Source organism: Lipotes vexillifer, unplaced genomic scaffold (genome assembly GCF_000442215.2).
Source record: "Lipotes vexillifer unplaced genomic scaffold, Lipotes_vexillifer_v1.1 scaffold232, whole genome shotgun sequence".
NCBI classification, from domain to species: domain Eukaryota; kingdom Metazoa; phylum Chordata; class Mammalia; order Artiodactyla; family Lipotidae; genus Lipotes; species Lipotes vexillifer.
In genome coordinates this window covers 2,975,958-3,003,478 of record NW_006793997.1, presented here as the reverse complement: position 1 = coordinate 3,003,478, position 27,521 = coordinate 2,975,958, and the positions used below count along the sequence as shown (strand labels likewise).

Sequence of the window (27,521 nt, the reverse complement as noted above, 5' to 3'; positions counted from 1 at the left end):
GGGAAAGAGACTGCCCCAGGGAGGAAAGCGCTCTGGGTGATGATCTGTCATGATCTGCGTAAAGCTGGTGAGTACTGGTGGGCAGGAAATGCTTTCTGAATAAAGTCCGCATAAAGGAGCGGTTCTTCCATGGGGCCCTGGGGCCAGACCCTTCCCCTCTTGGGGTCACCTGTGTAAAATCAGAAGGGTGAACTACTTTGGTGCTTTGGGGGCCCACCTCTGCCCGGGGCCTCCATGCGGTTGACGCCTGTGTGCCTTGCTTCCCCAGACAGCTCAGCAGCTCCTCCTACGGCGGGGATGTCAGCCGGCACCACACCAGCACCGCGGAGCTGCAGAAGCCCAGGCCCGTGGAGGAGGACACCTGGAAGCTGATGGAGGCAGACAAGGCTCAGACTGGGCAGGTGAGGGCGACGGCCCGCGTCGCTGTGCGTCCCTGGGGGCTGGGCCCTGTGCGGAGTGCTGGGGTCATCTTAATTCACGTCTTCCTCACAAGGAGCCTCGAAAGGTACTGTTTTAAGGGCCGGAAACCAGACCGGAGGGCCTAGGTGACTTGCCCCAGGTCACAGCTGGTGCGTGACAGAGCTGGGATTTGAACCCAGCACTCAGACTCCAGGGTTGGTATCTGTAGTCTCTGCCGTCCTGACCACCGCCTCCTTTGAGCAGCTGGGGCCCTTGTTAGCCGTAGGTGACCCGGATGCCTTAAATCAGGGCTTCCCACCTCACAGGGTTCAGTTGTGTGTGCCTTGGTTTCAGGTCATCACAGACTCAGCCCTATAGAACATTAATTATGTAGTCAGAAAAAATTGTTTTTCACTTTTTAATTTCTATTTTTGCCCTTATGATTACAGGCAGATCCTGTTTTATTGTGCTTTGCTTTATTGCACTTAACAAATACTGCATTTTTTACAAATTGGAGGTTTATGGCAATCCTGCGTGGGACACTGGTGCCATTTTTCCAGCAGCATTTGCTCACTTTGTGTCTCTTTGCCACATTTGGTAGTTCTTGGAATATTTCACACTTTTTCGTTAGTATTATAATTTGTTATTATTACTATATAAAATATTATATTGGTTATTATTATACTATATTAACATTATATTATGATATTTGTGATCTGTGATCTTGGATGTTACTACTACAACTCACTGAAGGCCCAGACGATGGTTAGCATTTTTTAGCAATCAAGTATTTTTTAAATTAAGGTGTGTACATTGTTTTTTTAGACATAATGGTATTGCATTGCACACTTAATAGACTACAATATAGTGTAAACATAACTTTTATATGCACTAGGAAACTGGAAAATTCATGTGACTCACTTTATTGTGATGTTTGCTTTATTGCAGTGGTCTGGAACCAAACCCATAATGTCTCTGTGGTGTGCCTGTATGTCAGTGAGAAAGTCTCGGCCGGGGCTTTGTTTTTAATACCTGTCTTAGTCCCTTTGGGCTGCTGTAACAGAAGACCATGGTAGAGGTGGCTTAGAAATGACATACGTTGGGGACTTCCCTGGCAGTCCAGTGGTTAAGACTTCCTGTTCCAATGCAGGGGATGTGGGTTCAATCTCTGGCCAGGGAGCTAAGATCCCACAAGCCTCGGGGCCAAAAATCCAAAACGTAAAACAGAAGCAATATTGTAACAAATTCAGTAAAGACTTTAAAAATGTTCCACATCCAAAAAGAAAGACAAATGACATACATTTATCACTCATAATTCTGGATGCTGGCAAGTCAGAAATCATGGCATCAGCAGATGCAGTGTCTAATGAGATCTTCCTGTTCATAAATGGCCATCTTCTTGCTGTGTCCTCACATGACAGAAGGGATGAGGGAGCTCTTTGGGGCCCCTTTTATAAGGGCACTAATCCCATTTATGAGGACTCCACCCTCATGGCCTAATTGCCTCTCAAAGGCCCTACCTTCTAATACTGTCACATGGAGGGTGGGGGATTAGGGTTTCAACTTAAAAATTCGGGAGGAGACGCGAACATTCCATCTATAGCACAGAGACTTGGAAAGTAAAAAGGAAACACTCAGTGACCTCTGTTCTTCCACCTGCTTCATTTTTGTTTGTTTGTTTTGTTTTTGTTTTTTAGTTTTTTTGTTTGTTTGTTTTGTTTTTTGTGGTACGCGGGTGTCTCACTCTTGTGGTCTCTCCCGTTGCGGAGCACAGGCTCTGGACGCGCAGGCTCAGCGGCCACGGCTCACGGGCCCAGCCGCTCCGTGGCATGTGGGATCTTCCCAGACCTGGGCACGAACCCGTGTCCCCTGCATTGGCAGGCAGACTCTCAGCCACTGCGCCACCAGGGAAGCCCTCACCTGCTTCCTTTTAACCAGATTGCACCTCAAACAGATGATGTTTATGACCCAAAATTCAGCATGAAAAGCCTGATGTGACAATGAGCACACACACAGGGAAAGATACCTGGAGTTTGTTGAAACCACACCAAGCGGGTTGGGTGTGGGGCTGGCCCAAAGCACATTGTCCCTGTCTGTGGTGTTCAGCCACCCTTTGAGTGGCTACACATAATTACGTAGCCCCCATGCTGGGCTCCATAGGGATATAGGGATATAGGAGTGAAAGAAGCCCCCAACTGTCACCTGGTGGAGTTGGGGAACGGGCTGAGCATTGGGAGGCCAGTTGCGATTGGGAGGAATTGGTGTTGGGTGTTCAGAGGGCTGGGGGTGGGGGGGATGTAACACTTGGTCGTGGGTGCTAGGCAACACGTCCCATCTTCCCATTTTCTTCAGACTCTTTGATGGCTTCCTGATGGTCCTGGAGTAAAAATCGGAATCTGGACAGGATCTCTCAGGCCCTGTGTGGTCTGGCCGGTTTCTGTTCTTCAGCCTCGTGTTGGCTCCAGCCATCCTTTCCTCCTTTCAGGTTCCCTCCTACGTCAAGACCTTTGCACATGCTGGTCCCTCTGCCTGGAGTGCCTTTTTTTCCATTTTCACCTGGTTAATTCTTTGATGTCCCTTCCTTAGGGAGAACCTCCTCTGATACCTCCCCACCCTGGGTTAGGTCAGGATGCCCAGTTTTATACTCGTATGAAATCATGTACCACTTCCAGCCCTTCCCTGGGATTATGCATTTATCTGGGCAATGATTTGTTGAAAGCCTGTCTTGCCACTTGACTGGAAGCTCCATGAGGGCAGAAGCCTTGACTTTGCTGCTGCTGACTTGTTTGCCGAGGAGTTAAGGGGGAGGGGGTCGTAGGCATGAGCCCAGGTTAGGGGGCTGGACCACAGAGCCTGTTGAGGTTCCTGACCTTGGGTGGGCATGGCTGGTGGGTGCATTCTGTAAGATGCCTTCTCTCCCTGGTCTCAGGTCAAGCTCTCCGTGTACTGGGACTACATGAAGGCGATAGGACTTTTCATCTCCTTTCTGAGCATCTTCCTTTTCCTGTGTAACCACGTTGCTTCTCTGGCCTCTAACTATTGGCTCAGTCTCTGGACTGATGACCCCATCGTCAATGGGACCCAGGAGCACACGAAAGTCCGGCTGAGCGTCTATGGAGCCCTGGGCATTTCTCAAGGTGGGCCTCCCTGCCCCCCACCTGCTGTTGGCACTTGGAGCCACTCCCATGTCTTGTTACAGGATTGGGTCCCCCAGCTTGTCAGGGTTTTGCAGACCCACAAACCAAACATACATGAATAGTAACTATCACATAATAGACACTGAGGTATTTGTAGAATGAATGTTCCTCGAACGCTCTGTTTCGTGTGGCCCTAGGAGACAGAGGGGAGGGGAGCTCCAATGTGCCCATTTTACAGATGAGGAAAGTTGAGAAATAGAAGGCGACCAAGGGCCCTTGCCCCTCATTGTTCTGGCAGGGTAATGGTGTTTCTGTAAAGTCTTATTTGTGGACTTTTGCCTGCTGCCTAAAGGTGGGAATTAGTTTATACTAGTGGTTCATAACGCAGGCAGTGTTGTCCTCAGAGGACATTAGCAATATCTAGCGATACTTAGAGTTGTCACAGCTTCAGAGTAGGGGTGGGTACTGCTGGCATCTAGAGGCCAAGAATGTTGCTAAACATCCTGCAGTGCACAGCACAGCCTCCACAGCAGAGGATGTTCCAGCCCCAGATGTTAATAGTGAGGAAGTTGAGAAATCCTGCATATACCCTTCCTGTGGTCCCATGAAGGTACCTAGACACAGCAGCGTTAATAGTCATAGCTAATGTTTACTGAGCACTTACTTGGTGCCTGGTTCTGTTTTAAACACTTTAAGGTGTTTTAATTTATTTTACTTTTGCAGCAATCACATGAGGTAGGAGCTAATGTTTTCCCCATTTTAGAGATGCAGAAACTGAGGCCCAGAGGGGTTAAGTAAGTTGCCCAAAGTCATGAAGCTAATCCGTGGCACAGCTTGCATTGAGCAAGGCAGTGTGGCTCAGAGCCCATCCTCTTCACCACCACGCTACATGGTCCCTGAGCTGTGTGTTTATGTGCTCGTAAAAATGATGTATTTATGATAAATAGTGTATGCATTCTGCATTTTGAGCACTTCTTGTGTACCAGGCACATTGCCAAGTGGGCCCTTTATGTTAAGCAGTGCTACAAGATGTGTCATTGTCCCCATTTTACAGTTGAAGAAACTGAGGTGCAGAGAGGTTAAGTGACTTAAGGAAGGTCCCATGGCTGGTGAGTGGCAGCGATAGGATTTGGCTCCAGAGTCTGTTGTCCTAGCCCCTGCCTCATGGCTTCCTTCTTTGATCAAGGAGACCAAGATCGAAGCCTCTCTATCCCTGTGAAATCACCTCTCTGAAGAGAAAGGGTGCCCTACTGTGGCTTGTTTGGAGGGACCATAAATGTCACATGATCTCCAAGAGATGGCTTTGAAAAAACCAGAAGAGCAGGCAATTTCTTAATCCCTAAAACTCCCTCAAAGGGCTAGGGTCTGTGGCCTTCAGATTATAATTAAGAGAAGATAGAGCACAGAGAGGGTGTGATGTTGACCTGGACCCACAGCAGCAATGTCTGTTCCAGAGCTGTGCTGTCCAGTATGGTAGCCACCGGCCTCATGTGGCTATTTGAATAAAAATTAAATTCATAAAAATTAAATAAAATTAAAATATCAGTTATAGAGTTACACTAGCCATATGACAAGTGCTTAATAGTCACATGTCGCTAGTGGCTACCACATGGGACAGCACAGATACATACCATTTCCATTATCACAGAAAGTTCTGTTGTACAGCGCTGGTCTAGAGGATGTGGCATACAGATTAAGAGCATGACGCTGGAGCAGGCTGCTGCCGTTGGAACCCCAGCTCTGCTTCTGATTGGCTGAGTCTATTGAGGGCAAAGGAATTCACCTACCTGAGCTTCAATTTCCTTACCTCTGTGGCATGGGTACTAATAGAACTTATACAGGGTCCTCATAAGGATTAGATGCATGTAAAACTCACACGGTGAGGTTTGTGCATACTAAGTGCTCGATTAATAATTGCCACCATTATTATTGTTATTAGAAGCTGGGAGTCCAGGCTGCTTGGTCCACAGGGTCACATGGCCACTCGTCCCTGCCCTCAGCCCGGTCCCTCTCCCATTGTGGAATTTAACGCGAGAGTGTTTGTAGGTATCACAGTGTTCGGCTACTCCATGGTGGTGTCCGTCGGGGGCATCTTCGCCTCGCGCCGCCTGCACCTGGACCTGCTGCATAACGTCCTCAGGTCGCCCATGAGCTTCTTTGAGCGGACCCCCAGCGGGAACCTGGTGAACCGCTTTTCCAAGGAGCTGGACACGGTGGACTCGATGATCCCGCAGGTCATCAAGATGTTCATGGGCTCCCTGTTCAATGTCATTGGCGCCTGCATCATCATCCTGCTGGCCACTCCCATGGTGGCCGTCATCATCCCGCCCCTGGGCCTCATCTACTTCTTTGTCCAGGTAAGAGGTGGGGCCTTAGGGTCCAGGACGAGCCCAGCTCTGTATCACTCTCCATGTGAGCACAGGGCTCCCTTTGTTTTGTGTTTCCTCAGTGTGGGGCTGGAGGAGGGTTAGATTTATTTTTGTCAGTTTTGAATACCTAAGTTGATTGTTTTTAGCTTGCAATAACCAAATATCCTTTCTTCCTAATAATAAGGGTTTTTTTTTTAAGCTGTAAGTTATAAAAGAAAATAAGCTATAGCCATAAAGGCATCTTTATTATTAAAATTCCTTTAAGTATGAAATTCTTTAGGTCCTAAGTCCCCTGCAGATAATGAAGACATGAATAACAGCAACTTAAATATTTTTTTCCCTTGTAATAGAAATCTTGAGGTGGGCTATTCAGGGCTGGTGTGGCAGCTCCATGAGTTTGTTAATATCCCAGACTCCTTCACTGTGGGTTTTTTTCTGGTGGGGGGGGCGCGGGTGTTGTTTTATCGTCTTTGCCTTCCGTTTTTAAGTTGGTCTCATGGTCCAAGTTGGCTACTGGAGCTCCAACCATCACATTTCTATTTCAGAAAATAAGCTTGAGGAAGGGGAACAGGGCAAGGGAGCATTTGACAGCTGAGTCAACATCAGCTGTGGTGCTTCCAGTTGACAGATGAGCATGTTGAGGCCCAAGTGGTGGAGCTGGGAATGTGAACTTGTGCCCGGTTCGAAAGCTCTCGCTGGTAACTGCAGTGCTGCATTGTGCTTTCCTGCCTCTGAGAGGTTAGCTGCAGCACAGTTGCTAGTGGGGGACTGCTGTTTAGATGGGAGCGTAATGACTGCTGCACAAAATAAGAGTAGGAAACCATGAGGTGCTCCATACCTCAAACCGCACTCTGTGTGGCCTGTTTGTGTGGGTCCTGGGAGGCCTTGGCCCAGTCAGCCAGCGCCCAAACCCTCCCACACTGTGGCCCAGTGACTGGTGAGTGTGAACAAAGGTGGAATCAGAGCAGGTCCCGGACCCTCGCTGTGTTCTCTTTAAATTGGTGCCAGCTTTTCTGGAAAGTCATCCAGCTGCATTTACCAAAAATGTTATCCGAGTTCATACCCTGGCTGGACAATTTCCTGAAGGACCCAATTCAAGAGAACGAAATGGGCCAAATGTGACGTTTGAGGCAGCTCAAATATCTGCCAGTAGCAGGGCCTTGAGCACACTATGGAACGACTGGGTAATGGAATGTTATGTGCCTTTAATGGGAGAATTAAGAAGACACTGTTGTGACACTGACAATTTTATTTTTAAACAACAAAGGGAATGAAGTTAGCAAAGGACCATGTTGTCAGGACACTGTCATTATAACTAAGATGAAATGCATAATGTGTGTGGGCAGGACTGAAAAGAGAGGCACAAAAATGAAAACATTGCCTTTCTAAGGGTTGAGATTATGGGAGAATTTCGTTTTTTAATGGCTTTTAACTGAATATATGCCTGTCCTATAACCCAGCAGTCTCAATCCTCAGTGTATATGCAAAAGAAGAGAATCTATCAAGCAAAGAAAAAAAAAAGCTAGAATGTTCTTAGCATCTTGATTCATAATAGCCCCAAATGTCCATCACAGGAGGATGAATACATACATTGTGGTATATTTATACAATGACTCAGCAGTGAAAAGGAATGAACTACTAATACACACAAGGAGGATGAATCTCAGAGATGCTGTGTTGATCGAAAGAAGCCAAACACAAAAGAGTACATTTGTGTGATTGTGTTTGTATGAAGTTGAAGAACAGGCAAGTACAATGTGATAAAAGTCAGAGCAGTTGGGCTATAAGGGGTATTGACTGTGAGAGGACACAAGACTTTTCTAGATTTTGATCAGGTAGTGGCTATGCAGGTGTAGATAAACATAAAATCCACAAAGCTGTAAAGATTTAGTGCACTTTCCAGTGGATATAAGTTGCATCTCAAAAAGTGGCTTTTGGGCTTCCCTGGTGGCACAGTGGTTGAGAGTCCGCCTGCCAATGCAGGGGACGCGGGTTTGTGCCCCGGTCTGGGAGGATCCCACATGCCGCGGAGCGGCTGGGCCCGTGAGCCATGGCCACTGGGCCTGTGTGTCCGGAGCCTGTGCTCTGCAACGGGAGAGACCACAGCAGTGAGAGGCCCGCGTACCGCAAAAAAAGAAAAAAAAGGCTTTTAAGGGTATATGTGTGTAAGAGTATGTATTGTCTCACTCTCTCTCTTGGGAAAAGATCTAAAAGGTTATACACTGAAATCTGAATAGAGCTTATCTCTGGATTGTGGGCTTAATGTAATGTTTATCTAATCTTTCTGTCTGTATCACTCCAAGATTTTAACAAATGGATATACATTACCGTTTTAACTTAAAAGCAAGTCATTTTTAGAAAAAGGAATGTAAGAGGTAAGATGATGTGGAATTCTGTTTGGGCTTCCACATTGCTGGAATAAGGGATTTCTGCCTGTGGAACTGTTTGGCATCCATGAAAATTACCCGGCACACGTCTTAGTGTCTCGGCTCTCAGCCCGCTTCCTGGCACAAGGCAGGTGTGTGTCGAGCAGTTATTTTCACTCAGGAGACCAGGCACTGTCTTGGTCTCTGAAAGAGTAAGGTGAGTCCACAAGGTGGATTATGTCTCCTGGAACAGAGCTTAAAAGGAAAGTTAATTATTTTTCAAAAATCAGGCTATTCCTTAACAAAAATAAATCTCAGGTTAGCTTTTTAGAGGAAATAAAATTCTGAGGACATGACAAGTGGAATAAATTGAGCAGGTAAAATGTTTTAGAACTGTTTCCACCCAGGATGAAAGAAAGCCAGGGAGAGGAGGTGATTCCAGGAGAGGGTAATGGGGACGGATGCCAGGGGGCCTTGAGCCAGACAGGAGGTCTGGATTTCATTTCGCCGCCAGGGGAAGAGATGGCATCTGACCGTGTGCAGGGATTGTCAGAACCACTGTTCTGAGATGGCCCTGGTTGGTGTGGTCCCTGGATGAGTTTTCAGAGTTTCTGGAGCCCCAGAAAGCTGCCCAGCTTGCAGTTCAAATGACCACGTGAGCTGCCATCCAGAAAGAAGTGGCTGACCTTGGAGGCCCTGTCAGAGCCACCTGTTCTGTTCAGTGCTCTCCGTGGAAGGTCGCTGCCCCCAAAATGGCCCAGGGCACCCGGCGCAGGCCAGGAGGCAGGAGGCCATGTCCCTGAGCACCCTGTGTCTGCTTGCCCGACTCCGCTGTTGATGAAGGAGTGTTACATCTGCAGCACGTCCAGGAGAATAGAGGTGTCTTCAGATGACCAGTCCACCCTGTGTCACAGCTCCTCAGCACTTCCAGTGAGCGACTGCATCTTGTTAACCATCCTTAACGAGCTGAATGCCTGGGGTTAGGGCAGGAGCAGAGCAGATGTGGTCACTGTCCATGGGGACAGGTGGAGGCAGGGTTTGCGCTGAGGTCTGGTTGTCATAAAGCCACACTGCAGGGTCCATAAACCCTAGAGGCCAGTGGTATCAGAGGGGCCATGCAGTGCTGAGGTTAGCACTTTGACAGGGTTCAGATCCTAGCTCTGCCGCTTCCTAGCCACGTGACCTTAGGCAAGAGGTTGTCTTTAGTTTACTCATTGTGAAACTGGAATGAGCACCTTGTAGGTTTTTGGTGAGGATTGCATGAGTTGATATATGTGAAAGAACTTAAAACAATCCTAGGATGCTGGGCTCCACGTAAGCGTTAGCTATTATCATCATCACCACCATCATCATCATCAGCTATTATCACCACTGGCAGTATTGTGGGCGCTGTGCCTGCCGTTCGCCAGCTGAGTCGGGACACCCTCTGAGAGCAGCCCAGCTCCAACATTTCGCCCCTGGAAGGATCCAGACGTTCTCCAGCACAGCCCTGGGAGGCTGGGATGAGGGGCCCTCGCCCACTCCCAGTCTGTTCTCTCCCACAGAGGTTCTACGTGGCCTCCTCCCGGCAGCTGAAGCGCCTCGAGTCAGTCAGCCGCTCCCCGGTTTATTCCCACTTCAACGAGACCTTGCTGGGGGTCAGCGTCATCCGCGCCTTCGAGGAACAGGAGCGCTTCATCCGCCAGAGCGACCTGAAGGTGGACGAGAACCAGAAGGCCTATTACCCCAGCATCGTGGCCAACAGGTGGGCGTGGGGCTGTGGGAGGGGGCAGGGAGAGCCTCTTGGTTCCTGGATGAGGGTGTGGAGCCATAGACTCTGTGTGAGGAGAGGACATTATAACCATTAAAAGCAGAAAGGAGCACGGTCAGCACGCAGCTCCAGGGGCATTGGAGTGCAGGGACAAAGAGTTCTTCTGGGGTCAGAAGATACTGCAGGATCCATCATTTAGCTGTTGTCCTGGTGTTACAGGATCATCAGTGACGGCAGCCTCAGCTATTGAGTGTTTTTGTGCCATGCTTCTCATCACACCACCCCTGTGTGATGAGTATTGGAAGCAATTTACTTATATTAGGTTGAACTGTGTGAAATTGCCATTTGGGGGATCAAGAATGATTAAATATCATCAATCAAAAAAAGGGGGTAGAAGTTTGCTAATTACTGACGAATCTGGAAAAGTATCCTCCTCACTTGCTTACCTCCTGATGTATTTTTTGAGATGTGGGATGGAAAACTCTGGGGAGGGGTAATAGCACCCTGGAAATGACCCACTGTGCACAATGTAATCCCGTCGTGTAAGACTGGGCAGGGATATTGTGAATTACTGGAGCGAACCTTGCCTTCCCTTGAAGAATTTTTAGGGAGTTTGTCAAAATCTGGGTGTGTGTGTGGGAATAGCTCACACCCTGAGGACCAGTCACATGGATCTTAATGCTGTAGTGGAAAAAATATTGATAATGCTGTCTTTTCTAGAATGCCTTACGTTTTAAAACATTAAAATAATGTTCCTATGTGATATCTTATAAAAGTTAGCCTTAAACCAGTAAACCTGTTTATATTTTAAAGGTAAGGTAATACATTTTAATGTTTCTGAAATGAGGGTGATCTGGGTCTGGGAACCCTTTGGCTGTGTTGAAAATGGTGGTTTATTTCTCACTCCCACCTCCCCGTCTCCTGCCAAGAAGAAAGTTATTTTAAATCAGGGGGTACCTCTTATAGTTGATGATTTCTTAGTATTTAGGAATTTTCTGGGACATATTTTTTAAAAACACACACATGGGTATATTTTAAAGGTTTCAGTGAGAAAAAGTTGGTTCTTAAAAAGGCAAGCTTCAGTTTCCTGGAAAGGTCACTTCTGGAGCACTCTATTTTAGTTCCTGGGCTTGCCAGATTAGTGAGGAATTCCTGAAATCGTGTCCCTTCGGCCCTCCTTCCCCATGTCCCATGAGCAGGGCAAATGAGGCCTCTCTCAGGAACTATTGGGGAATTATTTCAGTTATCAAAGTGGCCACCACCACCACCCCACCCCCCCAGCTATAAATCAAGTCCCTGAAAAGCTGACTCTGGGCGTGTGTGTGTGTGTCCGTCCATGTGTCCATGTGTCCATCCGTCCCTCTGCCTGTGTCTCCACGTAGGTGGCTGGCTGTGCGGCTAGAGTGTGTAGGCAACTGCATTGTCCTGTTTGCTGCCCTGTTTGCAGTGATCTCCCGGCACAGTCTCAGTGCTGGCTTGGTGGGCCTCTCGGTGTCTTACTCACTGCAGGTAAGAGGGGGTGCTCTCAGGTGGATTTTCCGGTTCTCTTAATGGGGAGCCAATTGTCAGGTTTTGGGGCCTTTGCTCTGGATCTCTGTGGGAGTGGGGGAGAGGAAACGGGGGCCAAGTAGAGTTTGACGAGCAGGTCTAGAGCCCAGTGACCGACTGGTGCAGGAGAGGAATTAGATGTGAGGCCCTGATTCCCCCATCAGCCAAGGAGAGTCCTTGATGGCATGAGAGGATGCCCCCAGCTACAAGAGATATGTACTTAATCCTATAAATTTCCCTTGAAGCACTGCTTTAGCTGCACCTCCCAAATTTTGATACATTGTGTTTTCTTCTTATCATCTGGTTCAAAATATCTCTTCATTTCCTTTCTGATTACTTGTGTGGCCCCTGCGGTATTTTGACATGTGGTGCTTGCTTAAGAGACACAATGTAGGAAGTCTGGCTACAGTATGTGGGGCTGCTGTTTTCTGTACCTTGGTTATCTGAAACATTTCATAATGAATAATGACTTCATGGAAATAAAGCAACTCTCGCTCACTCTAGAAGCTCCATGTGACTCTTCCACTCACAGGTCACCACATACTTGAACTGGCTTGTTCGGATGTCGTCCGAGATGGAGACCAACATTGTGGCCGTGGAGAGACTCAAGGAGTATTCAGAGACTGAGAAGGAGGTAAAGCAAGCCCCCGGCCTGATGTCTTGGCCATGATCTTCAGTGTGGCTTTACCCAAAAGAATCCTTTGAGCCCTACCACATGGGCCTTCAATAGGCAACCTCTATCTGACAAAAATAATCTGTTATTTGTTATGTATTTTGCGGGGGGGGGGGACTTACATTCTGGAAAGTGAATCATACTAATTTTCTCTTTAAATAAGTTTAAACATTAAATACAAATGAGTCGTTTAAAAATATTAAAAGTCAGGAACAAGAGAATCAGCACATGGATATTGCAAAAATCATGTTATTGGTAAGGAATTGACCAAAGTTTGGGAAACCCTGCATTTATTTAACCCAAGTCCTCATTTTATAGGTGGAATAAAAAGGCAGGTAGGGAGGGACGATGGCTGGTCCGAGGTCATGCATGGTCCGTGGGACAGCTGGGAGTAGGACCCAAGTCTCCAGGCTGTGGTGCCATGTTTCCGCTAATAACTGCCTTATCCTGCCCACACACCACCTCCGAATAGCAGTAGTAGTGTTAATAATGGTAATAGCAGTGATGCTTGGAGATACCACCATCCCCACTACTACCAATAATAATAGTAATAGGGACACACAGATTGTGCTCTTGTGGGGTGTCAGGACCTGTACTTAACATTTTACATAGAATAACTCATTTATTCTTTACACAGCCTTATAACTCACATTCTACTGTTATCCCCATTTTGCAGGTGAGGAAATGGACAGAGAGAGGTTAAGTTGCTTGCCTAAGATCACATGGCCGGTAAATGGCAGACCCAGGATTTGGGTGTGTGCCTTTATGCCGCACTTTATTCCAAGAAAATGCCCCTTGGGAATGAGACCAAAGGGGCCCTGGTTAGACTCTGTCTTGAGGATTTACAGAGGTGAACTACACCAGGTCCTTTAATGCTCTGACTCGGTGAACCAGGGCCCACGTCATCAGAGCATCTGTGAGAATGGTGTGAGCGCCCCCTGTGGAAATAAGAGCACATTACACCAGGAGTTTCCCACCTACACTGAATTTATCTATTTATTTATTTTTAATTTATTTTTATAAAAGCTTTCGAGATGTAATTCTTATGCCACTCAGTTCACCCGTTTAAAGTGTGAAATTCAATTTAATTTACTTTAAAAATATTTTACTTATTTTACTACTTTTAATTATTTTATTTTTATACCTTTAGAATAAGAGCATATTTGAAAAAGAGAAAGATCACCAGAGCCCTACCACTATTAAAATATATGTACTTACTTATATGTTTATTTATATTATGTATGATATTTATTTATAGGTAGAAAGCTCCACCCACTTCTCTCCAGTCCCCTCTGTGTTCTTATAGCATGTCCCCTTATTTATATAAAGAGTGTAAAAAAAAAATTAACGTAAGAAGTTTATGGGCGAGAAAGGATGGACTTTCTCTTTTATTGCCCTCACCATTCCTCTCCTTCCCTGAAGATAGCCCTGAGCCTGGCCCAGAGCACATCCAGGGGTAGACCTCAGGAAATGCTGAACTGAACAAAGCAGCTTTTCAGAAATAGGGGCTGTGTGACCCCAGGCAAGTTGCTTTCTCTCTCTGTGTTTCAGTTTCCTCATGTGTAAACTGGGGATAGGAAAGAACCCACTTGTGGGATTGTACTGAGGATTAAACGAGGTAATGTGATAGAGTGACCTTCAAGTGTTAGCTGCTGCTTTTACTGTGCACCCTCCAGACCTTAGAAGCCATTGGAGTATCTCACCTTTACCCTTGTGTCTGTCTAGAGAAGACCGCTCATTCATTGATTCAGTCCATGAGTGTTTATTGAACGCCTGCTATGTGCTCTGGGCCCTGGGATATAGCAGTGAATGAATAAAAGCACCTGTCCTCATAGAGGGGATTTCCAGTGGGCGTGGGTGACAGAACAAGCAAATATGTACTTAAAATGCTAGGAGGTGGGTAAGTGCTCTGAAGGAAAATGGAGGTGGGGAGGGGAGAGATGGGCCCAGGGCTAGGAGGGTGGTCTCATTGGCCTGAGATCTGCAGCAGGTGAGCAGGTCCAGAGGGTAGTTTGGGGAAGAGCACTCCAGGCAAAAGAAGCCGCAAGTGCAAAGGCCCTGAAGCAACAGGTGTGGGTGTTCATGGAACAGTCCAGAATTCAGTATGGGGAGCGTAGTGAGTGAGAGAGAGGGCCGTGTGGTCAGAGGGGTCATGGAGGCCACTCACACAGAGCCTTAGGGCACATGAGATGGACTTCAGACTCCTGAACCCCACCCCACCACCCACTGTGATTGCAGGCTCCCTGGCGAATCCAGGAGATGGCACCCCCCAGCAACTGGCCCCAGGTGGGCCGAGTGGAGTTCCGAGACTACGGCCTGCGTTACCGAGAGGACCTGGACCTGGTTCTCAAGCACATCAATGTCACCATCGATGGAGGGGAGAAGGTGGGTACACTTTGACCCCCACCAGTTCACGGTCGGGCGTAGGTTGCCACCAGGCAGATGAAATGAGCTTCGTCATTTTCCCAGTCTGTCCCTGTCCCAAACCACAGGGTGGAGTGGCCTTTTGGGGAGGGGCTTACGGAAGTAAAAGCTGCTCAGAGAGTGTCCCAGCAGGGTTGCAGACTGGTAGCCCGAGAGCCAAAGGAAGCCCACAGATATGTTTTGAAAGAAATCTAAGTTGCAAATGTTGAAAAATCTGGAATGTTTTATATAAAAATCCATTTCCTGCTTTTCTTGAAAGATCAGAACATGTGGCAACACTGGGCCCATCCTCCTTGCCTGGCCCCTTCTAGACAAGACATGAGGCTCCCAGTTCACTGACTGGTCCCTTCCTGCTCCATTCATGTGCCCACTCAGCCCCGTAGGCATTCGAGTTGGCAGTCTCTAGAACAGAAAGATGTCATCGTCACTACTAGGGATGGCTCAAGGGACATGTGAAATGGACAGAATTTTGGAACGTATTGCTGTTCCTGGAAGACATCCTTGCCCTGAGACCAAGGGTCCTCCTGGCCGTTTGCCAGAAGACAGTGTTTCATCTCTGAACATACAAATTTGTTAAACTTCCTACCTCAAGGCTCAGAATGTACCGTTCCCATGAGAGAATTTCTCCAACTTATAACAAGGGGAGGAACAGAGTGGGCGGTGTTCTCACTGACGCTTTATGGCTTATGTTACATCATGAGACTCTGCTCTGTGAGTTGCTGTCAGAGGGTGGAGGAGCTGGCCTCCTTGGAGCCCAGATGAGAAGGGAGAGTTCTAACTGGAACATCAATCATTGGCCGTTAAATGGGGAGCCCAGTTCCCTCAAGAGAGGATAAGTAGAGGCCAGGTCGTATCCCTAACCTCTTTCTGCTTACTCAGCTGGGATGCAGGGGGATCTGCTTGAACCTTTGAGATATTTCAACAGCTCAGATATTTCACCAGAACAATCTGATTGTTACTTAATATTATCTTGAGTTGAAAATAACTAATTTATTAAAAAGAGCTGATTAGCTATTTGTAATGAGGTGGATGGACCTAGAGTCTGTCATACAGAGTGAAGTAAGTCAGAAAGAGAAAGACAAATACCGTATGCTAACACATATATATGGAATTTAAGAAAAAAAATGTTATGAAGAACCTAGGGGTAAGACAGGAATAAAGACACACACCTACTAGAGAGTGGACTTGAGGATATGGGGAGGGGGAAGGGTAAGCTGTGGCAAAGCGAGAGAGTGGCATGGACATATATACACTACCAAACGTAAAACAGATAGCACAGGGAGATCAACTCTGTGCTTTGTGACCACCTAGAGGGGTAGGATAGGGAGGGTGGGAGGGAGGGAGACGCAAAGGGAAGAAATATGGGAACATATGTATATGTATAACTGATTCACTTTGTTATAAAGCAGAAACTAACACACCATTGTAAAGCAATTATACTCCAATAAAGATGTAAAAAAAAACCTAATTTTAATTTCTAAAAAGAGCTGGCAAAGAGAAGGGAGTCCTTCTTGACCTTTGGCCGAAACAGCCCCTAAAGGAATGTCTCTGGGAAGCTGCTGAGGTGGGGGCTACGGTGGGAGGTGGGTTGACCAGATGACTGAATTGCTCTGGGGCTGGTACTTAAAATGAGGGCACCATGGGGCAGGAGGTAATCCCAGATAGCAGCATTCCCACCTCACCCTGGGCCCTTCCTGTCCCACAGGTTGGCATCGTGGGGCGGACAGGAGCCGGGAAGTCATCCCTGACCCTGGGCTTGTTTCGTATCAACGAGTCTGCCGAGGGAGAGATCATCATTGACGATGTCAACATTGCCAAGATCGGCCTGCACGACCTCCGCTTCAAGATCACCATCATCCCCCAGGTGGGGCCGACGGGCTGGGCTGGGTCACGCTGAAAGCAACATGTGTGTATTTTCAGGACAAACCTACCTTTATTCCTACTTTGTTACTTTCATGATTTTTTTTTTTTTTTTTTACTGAAATTATGCTGTGTTTCTTCACGGAATCTCCTCTTAGCACATAAATAACAGTGAGCCTTAAGCAGGTTTCATTCATTCCTTCACTCCTGCCACCCAGTAGGCAGCTTCCTGAGCATCTCACAGGATCCAGTTAAGATACCGGCTTCTCTACCGGCTGTCGGTCAGCACAGGGATCTCTGACCCTCCCAAGAGCTAGGCGAGAATGATGAATTTTCTAGACTGATGCCAGTAGGTGGTGATTCCTTAATACGTTGCCTTTTAGTGTTGTTTTGCCTTATATTTCTCCTAAGGTTCTTATTTGGAGGTGGGATGGGGAGGAATCCAAGTACCTTGCAGTTAGGAATTGGCCATGCTGCATCTCCCTTCCCGAAAGTTCCCAACACATTTGCATATTGAATGCTCTGGGAAATCTTGCAAGAAGGAAATCTATTTTATTTCACTTAACCCAGAGTCTTCCAGGCTATTTTCCCCCGTTATTGACATCTTCGGAAGTGGTGATTCCGAGGGACTGTGAAACCCCATTTTGAACAATTCTGGCAAGAACTTTCTACATTGTGCCTCTTTGCCCCACCCGTGTCCACCGTGACGTGAGCCTCACACGTCATCTGCCATCTTCCCTCCGAACAGGACCCCGTTTTGTTTTCGGGCTCCCTCCGCATGAACCTGGACCCATTCAGCCAGTATTCGGATGAAGAGGTCTGGACGTCTCTGGAGCTGGCCCACCTGAAGGGCTTCGTGTCGGCCCTTCCCCATAAGCTGAACCACGAGTGCGCAGAAGGCGGGGAGAACCTCAGGTAGGCGGGGGTGAGGCCCCAGCTGGGTCTCCTCGGCTTCAGCTCTCCCTCCGTCAGGGCGTTTGTAGGTTTTGTCCATTTCCATCTGGTTCAGACCTGGGTTTGAGTCCCAGCTCTGCCACGTGAGCTGTTTGTCTCTTAACCTCTTGGGGCCTCAGTTTCAGTATCTAAACTGGGTTTCAATCTAGGCTCATTTTACCATGAGGTGTAACCAGGATGGCCAAAATGCTTCCTTGCTTACACCACGTCCATTCAATGGGGAGTGGCTATCAGTTGTTAAACTTTGGAAAGGCTTCTCTTCCAGTCAGTAAATAGCACTGCTCTGAGCCCTCCTTGTCCCCACCCACTGCCCCAGCTGCCGTGGTCCGTCTCCCAGGCTCCCCAGGATCCACCCATGATCCAGCAACTGAAGTCTTAATGCCTGGCGCAGCAGGGATCCTGTGCCTCTTACACTTATCCATCACCATGACAACCAAGCACCAAACCTCAGGTGTGTTCACACAGCTCACACACTGGGGCGGTCAGCCAGGCAGCTCTGCTAGTCTTGGCTCACGCACGTGGGTGGTGGCCACTGACTCTAGGCAGATCTATTCGGCCTCTACTGGGGGCAGTTAGATTCTGCCCCGTGTGTCCCTCATCCTCCAGCAGACCAGCCCAGGCATATTGTCATGGTGATGGCAGAGGTGCAAGAGTGAGCAGAGCCTGGTGTGCATTCCCATTTCAAGCCTCTGCTGGCCTTATGTTTGCCAGCATCCCATTGGCCAAAGCCAGGCACGTGACTGAGTCCAAAGTCCGCAGTGAGGGGCCCCACAGAAGGCATGGATATGGGATCATTTTTGCTACCTGTTATTTTGGATATCATCTCTGAGCCCTGTGTTGAGAATGATTCTGAGCCTGCTTCTAGCTCAACGGGAAGACCGTTCTGATAGATTAGTGATGTCTGCCATGGGCACAGATGTGGGGAGTGGAAGTGCTCTCCTGGTCTAAGCAGCACCCAGTGTCTCTTCTCCCTTCTGTCAGTTCAGGCCTAGGCTCAGGGTCAGGGTGGTTTTGACACTGTTTCCTGGTCCTTCTCTCCCGGTCAAGCGTCGGGCAGCGCCAGCTTGTCTGCCTGGCCCGGGCCCTGCTGAGGAAGACGAAGATCCTTGTGTTGGATGAGGCCACGGCGGCTGTGGACCTGGAAACGGACGACCTCATTCAGTCCACCATCCGGACGCAGTTTGACGACTGTACCGTCCTCACCATTGCTCACCGGCTCAACACCGTCATGGACTACACAAGGTGATGCCCTGGCACAGAAGGCCTCTGGACCTTATGGTCCACCCCAGTCACCCGTTCGTTCATTCATTAATTCATTCATTCAACACTGTCGTTATGCCTAGTGACAGCCCGAGCTGGTGGAACCTCTCTTTGTCCTGGTTAGTACCAGGCATTTTTTGACATCACTCAGTCATTTATTCAGTCAACACATGTGTGGAGTGCCTGCCACATTCCTGGCTCCGTTCCAGGCACTGGGGACTGAGCAGGGAGCTGTCAGACAGGGAGCCTGTCTAAGGGACCTTACAGATTAGTTGGGGGCTGGTTGCAGAGACAGACAATAAACACAGCAACAAATAAAAGGGAATTGTGCTGGGAAGGAAATATAAAAGGTGATAGAGAGTACTGGGGGTAGCATCACAGGACATTGACATTGACTAGAACTGGGGTTGAGGATGGGCAGCCAGGTGGAAGGCTACTGTAACAGTCCTGGCATAGGGTGTTAGGGGCCTGACCCAAAGCAGGGACTTGCCCAGGTGGGCTCTTGGGGCACAAGGTGCCAACCCCTTCCCCACCCCTCATGTCTGCGTCCCCTCCTTGCAGGGTGATTGTCCTGGACAAAGGGGAGATCCGGGAGTGTGGTCCCCCCTCCGGCCTCCTGCAGCAGAGAGGTCTCTTCTACAGCATGGCCAGAGACGCTGGCTTGGTGTGAGCCCAGAGCCGGTGCCGCTGCTCAGAACTGCAGGGCCGACATGCCAGCAGCCAGGGATGAGTCAGCATCCTTGGGAACCCAAGCCTCGCGTAGACTGAAACCAAAAAAAAAAGAACAACCCAAAACCAAAACACACAGAAAGCAGCCACCTTCTGGCCCCCTGCCTGGAGTTGGCCGTGAAGAAACAGGAGAGACACAGGGATGCAGTGCCCCCAAAACACGCACATCCTTGCCTCTGTTACCCCCACAGACGCACACGTTCTCACGCCCCTGGGAGGGCACATGTGCTCTCCGTGCTCTGTGGGGAGGTTTGGGCCGCCAGACTTCCAGAGAAATCAGTTGCATAAAAAACATGCTAGTGACCAAATCCAGCCAACTGCCTCAGATCTCTCCAGCCGAAGTCTGCGGGTTCCAAGCTTTCGAGAAACTCCCTGGTCCCCGGCACCTCTCTGTCCTTGCCTGGCTCTACCCAGATGCTTGTTTTCCCAAGGCTGCAGTTTGGAGGTGAGGGGCCTGGTGAAGGTCATTTTCTCTCTCGGGCAGTGTCCTGAGGGCCATGGACGCGCTTCTCACCAGCCATCTGGTCTTCTGGGTGCTCAGACGTGGGAACCAGTGTCACAGCGCTGCCTCCACCGGGACTTGCTTCATGGGCCAGAGGCCGCATGTCTCCCAGCGCTTCTCGTTGACGGGACTGCGCTGGCCTCCGGGTGACCTGGCCCTGGAGCTCCAGGCCGGGAAAGCTCTCTCAACGCCGACTTCCCCGCTTGACTGCTCACCTCGTCACCCACTCCCGTCTTTGCCTTGCCTTCCTTCCTCCCTCTTTCTACCTGTAGCTAGAATGGGTTTATGCCTCCAGGTGCCCGAAAGAGAAGACCTGCTCATGGTTATTCAGCATTCAAAGCCAAGAGCGCTGGTGCCTCCAAGTGTGAGCAGTTGGTACTGAAAAGAGCCCCGTTGAGTCTCCTTCTTGTTCTTAGATTTCAGTTTCTCACCCGCGGCCTCTGGTTGGCTGTCAGGGGCGGTGGGGTGGAGAACTTGACTTATGGTTACTGAGTCTCTTCTGGGACAGGAAAAGAACCCATTCATGAGTGTCAGTGAATTTCTTTTTTCTTTTTTCTTTTTTTTTTTTTAAGTACTGCTCGAGGGAGAAAAACAGTCTCGAGACTTTAATTTCTTGGGAGGAAGTACTGGGTCGAGGAGCGGTATCCCCGGGAATGGCCAGGTTGGCTCAGCATCTGGTGGTTGGTCCCTGTGTTCCTGGAAGGAAACGGGCAAGTGGGGTCCTTTCTTCAAAGCACGTTAGGTCCCTTGATTGGAGACCAAAGTGAGACCCCAAAAGCAAAGAGAGGTCATGGCTGCCCCAGGATTCATGCTCGCTATGTGAATTACGTTGCTGACTTCAAGCCAGAGAAGCATCTTTCTTCTTTTAGGTGGAAATACATATTTATTTTTTGTAAGTTAAACCATTATTTCACATTAGATAAACCAAGTGTTTCTTGGGGATCTTTTTGTAATGACTTACACTGGAAACGTGAACATTTGCAAATAATTTGCAGTTAAAAAAAATATTTTATTTCTTTCTAAACGACTGTTCCATTTTCTTTCTAGCAAAGGTTCTTGCCGTCTCTCCAGGAGTCGGGATGGGGCACCCTTTCATCTGCTGCTGTTCTTTCTCCTTGGCGAGCATGTTGTTTCTAGCGGGAGCTCTTGGAATTGGGAACCTAGAGATTAAGAATCAGGTGGGGTTTGGTGGGGAATCGGCGTAGCACGGTGGACAGGGTCCTGCCCTTGTCATCTGCAGGCTGTATGACCCTAGGCAGGTCACTTAGTCTTCGTGCCTCAGTTGCCTCGTCTGTAAAATGGGCTGACCCCTGCCTCCTGAGCTTGTTGTGAAGATGAGCACTGATGTGTATGTTACGTGCATGGCCCAGGTTGGGTTCTAAGACACAAGGCAAACATCACACATGGCAAGAATTACCCTTGGAAATCCCTTTGTGGTGTTAGGCCAGGCTAGGCTATGCTGCAGTAACAAATTAGCCATAAACTCTTGGGACATGAATACAAGGGTGTATTTCTCATATATTTCTTGATGAGAATCAGGCGCCTCTCCTTTGGTACAATGACTGACAGATCCAGACTGTTCTGGTTTTATGACATCGCCTCTCAGGGGCTGGCTTCTGGGTCACCACAGCTGGGGAAGGGAAGTTGTGGATGACTCACACCCACTGTTAAGTGTCTCAAACCAGAAGTGACACATGTCAGTTCCACTCACAGCCTGTTGGCCAGAATTAGTCACATGGCCCCACCAGGCCACAAAGGAGGCAGGAAATGCAGGGACGCATAAGGAAGGAAGCCCCTTCCTGGGGTAACTGATGTCATTTCTGAGTTTTGGATAGTGGGGGAGGAAGACCGGGGTGTTGGGATCTGAGTTCATATTGGTGAGTCTGGACAGTGAGGAATGCCAGGATTTGGGGAGCACACACCCCAGAACCATGCTCCAAGGACACAAGCAGGTGGAGCGGCCAGCGCTGGCTGTGTGTCCCCTACCCGCCCCCTGCCTCCAGGCTGCCTTGTCTGAGGAGCTGGGAGGTGAAGGTGCTCAATGAAAAGCAGCTGCGAGGTTGTCACCCTTAGAATGAGAAGCACTTGGATGTGCCTTGTGGGGAGTCGATTTTAGATGTGGGCGTGTTTCTGTCTCAGGGCCTGGCCCTGAGTATTAAAATCCTGGGTCAGATGCTAAACGAGTGTGCAATCGGCGTGTGCCTTCCACGCCGGGAAGAGGGGCGGGTGCAGCATTAACCCTGAAGAGGGTGAGCCAGGGCGTGGAGGGGGGTGGGAGGGGGCCTGCACACCTGCTCTTCCAGGTGCATGCCCCAGCGCCGAGGAAGGAGAAGGGGAGAAGCAGGCTTTGTTGTGCATCTGCTGCGTGCCAGGCCCTGGGCTCAGCGCTTTGCACAGCTCTCCTCGTGAGCAGGGAGCCCCGGGCCAGAGAGCATCCCCAGCCATGCTTGCCTGCTCAGCTCGCTGGTCTTCTTCCAACCTCAGGGTCCTCTCTCTCTTCCCAGATGTCTGCGTCACCTGCTCCTTTCCCTGTTTGACGGGGGCAGCTCTGTGCAAGCAGGGCTGTAATCTCTTTATTTCTTGCTGAAGGCTCATCTCTAGAGCAGGGCATATGGCACGTGCTTAGTGACTGCATTCTCCAATCAGGGACTGTGCTGTCCCTGTGCCGGGCCGGGACCCAGAGAGAAGTCACTGGGGCCCTAGAACTTGCCCTTCCGGAGTTGCAGCTTCCTTGCTGGTACAACTGGGATCTTTGTAGCCACCTGGCCAGGTGGCTGTGAGGATGAAGACAGTCATGCCTCGCCCTTAGGATGCCTTCATACGTGTTGATGCCATCCACGCATTCATTTGTCTGTTCATCCATCCACCTATTCATTCCCTCCATCCATCCATCCAATCATACGGTCAGTATCTATTGACCCCTCCTACGTGCTATGTACCACACTGGGTGCGAGGGAAAGCACAGCCAATACAAATGCACAGATCTCTCGTCTCAGTTCAAGAAGGAAAGGAGCCCTTTCCTTCCCTTCTGGTGGGATTCTAGAGTGGAATTCAGCTCTTATCCATGAGCGATGTGCTAGAGCTAAAGGAATGTGCAAGAGGCAGTGTGGTACAGTGGTTAGGACGTGGGCGGCTCTGGCACCAGCCTTCCTGGGTTCAGATTCCTACTTGCTTACACTCTGTCTCAGTTTTGTCACCTGTAAAAGGGGCCTAATGATAGTACCTTCCTCAGCACAGCATCCTAGTAAGGTGTGGGGTGACTACCGGAAGGTAGTCACCCTCCGATTGTGAGGATTAACTGGGTGACAGGCATTTAGAGCAGGGCTGTGTGTTTGCTGTGACCAGTGGGAGTCGGGTGAGGTTTAAGGACTTACCGAGAGAGGCACTGACCAAGGAAGGTCTGTACATAGCTTTCCTGCCTCTTAGCTGTGCTCACCCGCCAGCCAGGCCCTGCTGGCAGGAGCCACAGCCAGGGGATTAATGGCCCGGGTGGCCCACGGGCTGGTGTCCAAGGAGCCATGGGGTGGGCCCAACAGCAGCCTTGTTAGTGGGCTCTTGCGGGCGCTGGTTCCGTGGCCAACACTCTGCTTCCTGGCAAAACACCTCCCTTCATGAAGGAGGCTCTTGTGGCCCTGGAACAACACCACGTGACCATGCCAAGCACACAGCTGCCACCTTTGCCTGCAGTCGCTCTGCCAGGGCATAAGCTGGCTCGGCTCCAGGAGGAGACATGAGAAGCACTGTGTCTGGTCCCTTCCTGCGCCTTGCAGTAGGACAGACACCCACACAAGATGACTTGGACTTTGGTGTTAGGCCCAAGGGGAGATCCCCACTCTGCCACTTACTAGCCAGGTGGCCTTGCCAGGTCACGTCTGCTCACCGAGCCTCAGTTTTCTCATCTGCAAGATGGAGCAAAATCACTAGTAATGATGGCATTTTGTTGGCATGACAGGGGGCGGGCAAGGGATGCAGACCCCCTACCCCATTTTGAAGGTATCAAAATGAACTATGGTCACATCTTGAAAAGGGGAGGCAGCCATGACTGGACCTGGATTTAGATTCCTCTGGGCCGAAAACCCTAAGTCAGGATGGACAATCAGAAAGTCCCCATGAGGTTAGGAGGTCAATAGGCACAATGAAAAAGTGTATACAGAACAAAGATACAACTCAAGCCTTAAACTATTCAAAGGAATATAGAAAAAAAAAAAAAATGTCCCCATGAGCTGTCTGGGACAGGGCAGGCCCTGTGTCCGGGCAAGTAGGTGTGTGTCTACGGGCCTCTCCTGACACAGCAACACAGCCGTTGCCCAGGTATCGGTGCATTATCGATGGCGGAGACCCATGACTCAACTGGCAGTGTCTGGAGACATTTTTGTCACAACTAGAGGAGAAGGTGCTCCTGGCTTCGAGTGGGTGGAGGCCAGGGACGCTGCTGAACATCTGACAGTGTGCAGGATGCCTCCACATGGAATTACCCACCCCGCATATCAATAGTGAAGAGGTTAAAAAAAAATCCTGTTGTATCTACCCTCCTCTGCTGCCCCTCAGAGGCCCGTAAACACAACAGTATCGAGAACAATAGCAAACGATTATTGAGCACTCCTGCTCGGCTCCGACCCTCTCTGAGTATTAACTTGCTCTCTCCCAGCTGCAGTGCCGCGGGTCAGTGCAGACGCCTGGGCAGCCATGGTTATGATCCGGGGATTTGTCTCATTTCTCACGCTGCCCTTTACAGCTGTGTCCCTGTGACCTCAGGCTTTACTTCAGGCTCTCACCTCTTTCCTGGTGCCTGAAGCCATTTTTATTAGAACGCTGATCGCTGTCACAAACGGCCCGAGCCTTGTGCACTGCGTACTGACCTTCACGGAAGCAAGCGCTGGACCTTGACCCACCCCTGACCTCGGCCTTCCAACAGCGTCTCCCCCACGGCGCCTGGCGGGTGGAAGTGTGACCAGAAACGCCCTAGGTGTTCCAACAGCTGCTGGGGCAGATTTAGTCCTGAATAAACAAATGGATGAAATGCACCAAATCCTGAGCAAATTCTCCCGGTAGGGCCCAGGAGACCTGGCTCTTCTCATCTCCCTTTTGGAAATGAACTGTGTGCTGGGCGAGGGCTTGTGCCCGGAGAGGCCCTTCCCTGGTGTGGGCTGTGGCTTGTGCATCTGTTCGGACATGATGCTCCCTGGAGATCATGCATGAGGGTGACGTAGCAGTTCTTAGTCCTGGCTGCACGTTGGAATCATTTGGGCTGGAGACCACACCAGTCGTTGTGAGGGCAGGGGGAGGTGGGTGTGGTTACAAAATAGCAATTTGAGGGGTCCACGTGGAGATGGAAGCAGTCAGCATCCCGACTGTGGTGGTGGATGCAGGAACCTGTACATATGATGCAATTACATAGAAGTAAACACACACACACCCAGTGAGTACGGGTAAAACTGGGGAATCTGAACAGGACCGGTGGATTGTACCAGTGTCAATTTCCTGATTGTGATACTGAGCTGTCGTCTTTTAAGACGTTACTGTTGGTTTCTCAGGTGAATTCTACCAAACATACAAAAGACTCACACCCATCCTATCAAACTCTTGCAAAAAATTGAAGAGGGAACACTCCCAAAGACATTCAGTGAAGCCACCATCACCCTGATACCAAAACCAGACAAAAAGACCACCAAAAAGGAAGATTACAGGCCAATGTCTTTGATGCATATAGATGCAAACATTCTCAACAAAACATTAGCAAACCAAATCCAGCAACACATAAAAAAGATCATACATCACAACCAAGTGGGATTCGACCAAGTGGGATTCGACAAAGTGGGATTCACCCAAGTTCACAAGGATGGTTCAACATACGTAAATCAATGTGATAGGCCATGTAAACAAAAGAAAAGACAAAAACCACACGATCATCTCAATAGATGCAGAAAAAGCATTTGACAAAATTCAACATCCATTCATGAGAAAAACTCTTACCAAAGTGCATATAGAGGGAACATGTCTCAAGATAATAAAAGCCATTTATGACAAACCCACAGCCAATATAATACTCATGATGAAAAGCTGAAAGCCTTCCTGCTAAAATCTGGAACAAGACAAGGATGCCCGCTCCCACCTCTTCTATTCAGCATAGTATTGGAAGTCCTATCCACGGCAATCAGACAAGAAAAAGAAATAAAAAGGTACCTACATTGGAAGGGAAGAGGTAAAACTCATTATATGCAGATGATATGGTATATAGAAAACCCTAAAGACTGCACACAAAACTGCTAGAGTTGATAAATTCAGCAAGGTAGTAGGATACAAGATTCACATACAGAAATCAGTTGCATTTCTTTACACCAACAATGAAATATTAGAAAGGGAATGTAAAAAAAAAAAAAAAAAAAACTTTTAAAATCACAACCCCAAAAGTAAAATACTTAGAAATAAACCTCACCGAGGAGGTGAAAGACTTACATGCTGAGAATTATAAAACATTAAAGGAGGGCTTCCCTGGTGGCGCAGTGGTTGAGAGTCCGCCTGCCGATGCAGGGGACGTAGGTTCGTGCCCCGGTCCGGGAAGATCCCACATGCCGCGGAGTGGCTGGGCCCGTGAGCCATGGCCACTGAGCCTGCGCGTCCGGAGCCTGTGCTCCGCAGCGGGAGAGGCCACACAGCAGTGAGAGGCCCGCGTACCGCAAAAAAAAAAAAAAAAAAAAAAAAGGAAATTAAAGATGATTCAAGGGAATGGAAAGATATCCCATGCTCTTGGATTGGAAGAATTAATATTGTTCAAATGGCCATACCACCCAAAGCAATCTGTAGCTTTAATGTGATCCCTATCAAATTACCCATGACATTTTTCACAGAACTAGAAAAAAATAATCCTCAAATTCATATGAAACCATAAAAGACCCAGAATTGCCAAAGCAACCCCGAAGAAAAAGAAAAAAACAGAAGGCATAATTGTCCCAGACATCAGACAATACTACAAGGCTACAGTAATCAAAATAATATGGTACTGGCACAAAAACAGACATATGGATCAATGGAACAGAATAGAGAGCCCAGAAATAAACCCACACACCTACAGCCAATTAATCTTCAACAAAGGAGGTAAGAGTATACAATAGGAAAAAGTGTCTTCAGCAAGTGGTATTGGGAAAGTTGGATAGCTGCATGTAAATCGATGAAGTTAGAACACATCCTCTCACCACGTACAAAAATAAAATGGCTTAAAGACTTAAACGTAAGACATGACACCATAAAACTTCTAGAAGAAAACATAGGCGAAACATTCTCTGACATAAATCGTACCTATGTTTTCTTAGGTCAGTCTCCCAAGGCAATAGAAATGAAAACAAAAATGAACAAATGGGACCTAATCAATTTACAAGCTTTTGCACAGCAAAGGAAACCATAAGCAAAATGAGAAGACAACCTGCAGAATGAAGAAAGCATTTGCAAATGCTGCAGCCAACAAGGGCTTAATTTCCAAAATACACAAACAACTCATACAACTCAACAACATAAAACCCCAAAACAACCCAATCCAAAAATGGGCAGAAGAC

General features: G+C 48.6%; 1 protein-coding gene across 1 annotated transcript in view; it reads left to right on the top strand.

Moving 5' to 3' along the window:
* ABCC1 (ATP binding cassette subfamily C member 1 (ABCC1 blood group)) overlaps positions 1-19,410 on the top strand; it is a 94,542-nt gene extending 75,132 nt beyond the window's left edge. Inside the window, exons 21-31 of the mRNA XM_007466968.1 lie at positions 269-401; positions 3,329-3,536; positions 5,583-5,893; positions 9,816-10,015; positions 11,404-11,530; positions 12,102-12,203; positions 14,481-14,627; positions 16,372-16,530; positions 17,275-17,441; positions 18,528-18,722; positions 19,302-19,410. Of these exons, the coding sequence (XP_007467030.1) occupies positions 269-401; positions 3,329-3,536; positions 5,583-5,893; positions 9,816-10,015; positions 11,404-11,530; positions 12,102-12,203; positions 14,481-14,627; positions 16,372-16,530; positions 17,275-17,441; positions 18,528-18,722; positions 19,302-19,410 (1,858 nt within the window). The remainder of the gene's footprint in view (positions 1-268; positions 402-3,328; positions 3,537-5,582; positions 5,894-9,815; positions 10,016-11,403; positions 11,531-12,101; positions 12,204-14,480; positions 14,628-16,371; positions 16,531-17,274; positions 17,442-18,527; positions 18,723-19,301) is intronic.
* The last annotated feature ends 8,111 nt before the right edge of the window (positions 19,411-27,521 follow it).